Source organism: Haliotis rubra, unplaced genomic scaffold, assembly GCF_003918875.1.
Source record: "Haliotis rubra isolate DU_JTF1 unplaced genomic scaffold, ASM391887v1 Scf1113, whole genome shotgun sequence".
Taxonomy (NCBI): domain Eukaryota; kingdom Metazoa; phylum Mollusca; class Gastropoda; order Lepetellida; family Haliotidae; genus Haliotis; species Haliotis rubra.
This window is the reverse complement of record NW_025765019.1, coordinates 13,292-18,370: the sequence shown is the minus strand read 5'-3', so window position 1 is coordinate 18,370 and position 5,079 is coordinate 13,292. Positions and strand designations below refer to the sequence as shown.

Genomic DNA, 5,079 nt, shown 5'->3' with positions numbered 1-5,079 from the left:
CGTAAATAATTTACGTGTACAACCAACAATATATGTCTTGATTATAAAATACACAACAATTTTATAATCACAATGATCTTGAATTTTCAATGAAGTATTCATTTCAATATTTCACGCCCTTTCAGAATCTAATCAGCGCCTTGAGCATGCACTAGTGCGTGGATATGTGCGCTATATAAATATCCAATAATAATAATAAAAATAAATAATGTTTCATCAAACTATATAAAAGTTTATACTGTATCTGTAACGGTTACTTTTAAGTTATCTCACAAGTTTTGACAGCTGCCCTTGTATCAATCGTAACACAATATCCGAAACATTTCAGTTCACGTTGACCTAGTAAATTACCACTGAAAACTAGCGCGATCCATTTATCCCCCTTGGCCATTCACAGACAGTCAGTAACTATACAGATTGTTGGGTCTCGAGTTATACAGGTTTTGTTACCGCGGTCTGCCTTCGACAAGGACAAATCTGACCAATCAGCGATACGGTCTCAACAGACGAAAGGCTTGTTTGCTAATACCACGTGACCTTCCCAGCCTGGCTTCAACTAATATGGAGGATCGTTGCGAGCGGTCTCGAACACACATTTCTGCACTATTTCCTGAAATATTGGCCATGGTATTTAGTTATTTGGACACAAGAGATAAAGGACGGGTAGCCCAGGTATGTACCACTTGGCGAGACGCTGCTTATAACCGCATGGTTTGGCGAAAAGTTGAAGCGAAGCTACATCTTCGCCGTGCAAACCCTTCTTTGTTTCCAAGCCTTGTGAAGCGTGGCATTCATCGAGTCCAAGTGCTTAGTTTGAGACGAAGTCTCCGAGATGTCGTCTTAGGAATACCCGGTCTAGAAAGTTTAAATCTTAGTGGTTGTTACAATATTACCGATTTCGGACTCAGCCATGCCTTCGCCCAGGAACTGGCTTCCCTGACAGTGCTCAACTTGAGCCTATGCAAACAAGTGACCGATTCAAGCTTAGGGAGGATCACACAGTTTTTGAAGAACTTAGAAGTGCTTGAACTGGGTGGCTGTTGCAATGTGAGCAACACAGGACTTCTGCTTGTGGCAGTCAGTTTACGAAAATTGAAAAGTTTGAATTTACGAAGCTGCCGCCACATATCTGACCAGGGTATAGGTTATCTAGCAGGACTGTGTCACAAGTCCGCGTGTGGAAACCCGGAGCTGGAACACCTGGGGTTACAGGACTGCCAGAAACTAACTGACCAAGCTTTGAAACATGTGAGTCTAGGCTTGACAACTCTCAAGACTATTAACCTTTCATTCTGTGGCAGTGTGACAGACACAGGTATAAAGTACCTGTCCAAAATGCTCAGTTTGAGGGAACTTAATCTGCGAAGTTGTGACAACATCAGTGACAATGGTTTAGGTTATTTGTCGGAAGGTGGTTCAAGGATAACATCATTGGATGTGAGTTTTTGTGACAAAGTTGGTGATCAAGGACTCTATTTCCTCTCCCAAGGACAACTAAGTTTGAGGAATTTGAGCCTAAGTGCTTGCAACATCAGTGACGATGGAATAAACCGTCTTGTTAATACATTACAAGAATTAAAAACACTGAATATTGGACAGTGTGTGAAAATTACAGATAGGGGACTAAGTTTAATTGGTGAGAAAATGCGCAATTTGCGATCTATAGACCTGTATGGTTGTACACGCATCACAACTGTAGGCCTGGAGAAGATCATGCAGCTTCCAAGCTTGGACACACTCAATCTAGGTCTGTGGCACAAGAGGTGATGACCTGTGTCCAGATGCCATGACCTATGACACTGCTAGCCTCAGGCTATTACTGACTGGTGAAGACAGGGTACTTCTGGAATGCAGGGAATGTCCCACATTTACAGGCCAGTCTGTGGCGCCCCAGATGTCTGGATATTACAAAAGGCCTGAGGCATCTTAATCAAATGTTGAAATGATAAGATTCCTATGCTTCAAACAAATTGTACCTGAACATAATCAAAACAGGAAGTTTTCAAATGGTCAGAAGTTAGCTGTGACATGAGATGAACGACACCTTGCGGTGCTAGAATCATTGAGGTGGACTCACTTGAAAGTGCTAAAGACAATTTGCTCATAATGTGTCCCTGTACTCCCAAGGATGTGTAATATTTGCTGAACGTGGGGTTACACTCTTCCAAAGATGTTTGACAGAAGTATATATATATATATATGATTTTGTAATGAAATAATTTCAAAACTACATGTGTGTCCTCAGTTTGTTTCCTATTCTCGTTCATGTACACCTTTGCCATGTAGGTGTATTCGTTACTATCTTACCTCACACATAAATGTTGTTTTGTGAATGGCACCCCGCTTACAAGCGAGTAACATTTTCTATGTTACCTGGAAATGCCGAACTGAGGAACTTAGTGTTAGTAGTGTTAGGGCTGTTGCCTAACTCTGGTACTCCTTATTATGATCCAATACCTGTGCTTCAAACAGTTCAAAATTAGGTGTTCAGTAAGATAAATACATTGTTCACTGGTCCCTCGGTGCCCATGGGTTGATGTACCCTCTGTTTGTCTATGTTCCATGAGCCCAAAGGGCTCTAACAAACATACATAGAGGGTACATGAACCCATGTCCCTCTTGTGACCATTGAACAACTTATATTATCTTACCTCACACATAAATGTCGCTTTCTGATTGACTGAGCCAGGGCTCCAGATAAGGGTCGTATCTGCGTATGTATGGATATAAAATAAGCACGATACGGTAGGAAATAATTTAGAAAACGTAGCAGATATGCACCACAGCAATGGTGTACGGTGTTAGAATCCTCTATAGACGCATTTATCTGAAAATGTATTGTTTTATTGATTATTGCAATGTTGGGGTGCATATATGAAACGAAACACAAGATTACTGATACTTCATTAAATCCCATTCAGTACTCTAAATGTACTCTTAAGGTTTTCCAGTACTCCTGTATTGAAAAAATAAGGAGTACGTACTCCTGATGTTGAAAACTTATCTGGAGCCCTGCTGAGCGCTCTTCTATTATTTTCAATGTACGCCGCTTACAAGCAAGTAACATTTGGTACTGCGTGGTAGTAATTCTTTATCTCGAATAACATTGAATCACGTATGATGTACGGAAATTACCAATGTTTTGCGAATGCAAATCGAAGTAAGGGAGTTAACTCTAAGTCTGTTTTTCTTGTCAGCAAAATCTAGCGATGGCTACAAAAGATTTGTACCCGTGCCTCAAACAATTCAAAATTAACATTAAGGTGTTCGGTAAGATAAATACGTTGTTCACTGGTCCCTCGGGGCCCATGGGTTGATGTACCCTCGTGACCAGTGAACAACTTATAATGTACACCTCTGCCATGAAGGTGTATTTGTTAATATACACATTTGCCTTGTAGGTGTATTCGTTCATGTACACTTGTGGGTGTAATCTGTGTTCGTCACTGTCAGGCTGGTGTTATTGTTCATGCCTGTGTGTCAGGTTGATGTTTATTGTTCATGACTGTGTCTGGCTGGTGTTTATTTTTCTTGACCGTGTCAGGCTGGTGTTATTGTTCATGACCGTGTCAGGCTGGTGTTATTGTTCATGACTGTGTCAGGCTGGTGTTTATTGTTCATGACTGTCAGGCTGGTGTTATTGTTCATGACTGTGACAGTCTGGTGTTTATTGTTCATGACTGTGTGTCAGGCAGGTGTTTATTGTTCATGACTGTGTCAGGCTGGTGTTATTGTTCATGACTGTGTGTCAGGCTGGTGTTATTGTTCATGACTGTCAGGCAGGTGTTATTGTTCATGACTGTCAGACAGGTGATTTTGTTCTTGACTGTGTGTCAGACTGGTGTTATTGTTCATGACTGTGTCAGGCTGATGTTATTGTTCATGACTGTCAGAGAGGTGTTATTGTTCATGACTGTGTGTCAGGCTGGTGTTATTGTTCGTGACTGTGTCAGGCAGGTGTTATTGTTCATGACTGTCAGGCTGGTTTTTATTGTTCATGACTGTGTCCGGCTGGTGTTTATTTTTCTTGACCGTGTCAGGCTGGTGTTATTGTTCATGACCGTGTCAGGCTGGTGTTATTGTTCATGACTGTGTCAGGCTGGTGTTTATTGTTCATGACTGTCAGGCTGGTGTTATTGTTCATGACTGTGACAGTCTGGTGTTTATTGTTCATGACTGTGTGTCAGGCAGGTGTTTATTGTTCATGACTATGTCAGGCTGGTGTTATTGTTCATGACTGTGTGTCAGGCTGGTGTTATTGTTCATGACTGTCAGGCAGGTGTTATTGTTCATGACTGTCAGGCTGGTGTTATTGTTCATGACTGTCAGGCTGGTGTTATTGTTCATGACTGTGTCAGGCTGGTGTTATTGTTCATGGCTGTGTGTCAGGCTGGTGTTATTGTTCATGGCTGTGTGTCAGACACGTGATATTGTTCATGACTGTGTGTCAGGCAGGTGTTATTGTTCATGACTGTCATGCTGGTGTTATTGTTCATGACTGTCAGGCTGGTATTATTGTTCATGACTGTCAGACAGGTGATATTGTTCATGACTGTGTGTCAGGCTGATGTTATTGTTCATGACTGTCAGAGAGGTGTTATTGTTCATGACTGTGTGTCAGGCTGGTGTTATTGTTCGTGACTGTGTCAGGCAGGTGTTATTGTTCATGACTGTCAGGCTGGTGTTTATTGTTCATGACTGTCAGGCCGGTGTTATTGTTCATGACTGTCAGGCTGGTATTATTGTTCATGACTGTGTCAGACAGGTGATATTGTTCATGACTGTGTGTCAGGCTGGTGTTTATTGTTCATGACTGTCAGGTTAGTGTTATTGTTCATGACTGTCAGGCTGGTGTTATTGTTCATGACTGTGTCAGGCTGGTGTTATTGTTCATGGCTGTGTGTCAGGCTGGTGTTATTGTTCATGGCTGTGTGTCAGACACGTGATATTGTTCATGACTGTGTGTCAGGCAGGTGTTATTGTTCATGACTGTCATGCTGGTGTTATTGTTCATGACTGTCAGGCTGGTATTATTGTTCATGACTGTCAGACAGGTGATATTGTTCATGACTGTGTGTC

General features: G+C 41.7%; 1 protein-coding gene across 1 annotated transcript; it reads left to right on the top strand.

Annotated features, from left to right (window-relative positions):
* The first annotated feature begins 524 nt into the window (after positions 1 to 524).
* On the top strand, positions 525 to 2,230 carry LOC124288764 (F-box/LRR-repeat protein 14-like). Its single transcript, XM_046725297.1, has one exon. The coding sequence runs from the start codon at positions 562 to 564 to the stop codon at positions 1,765 to 1,767; it is 1,206 nt and encodes a 401-aa protein (XP_046581253.1). The 5' UTR covers positions 525 to 561; the 3' UTR covers positions 1,768 to 2,230.
* The last annotated feature ends 2,849 nt before the right edge of the window (positions 2,231 to 5,079 follow it).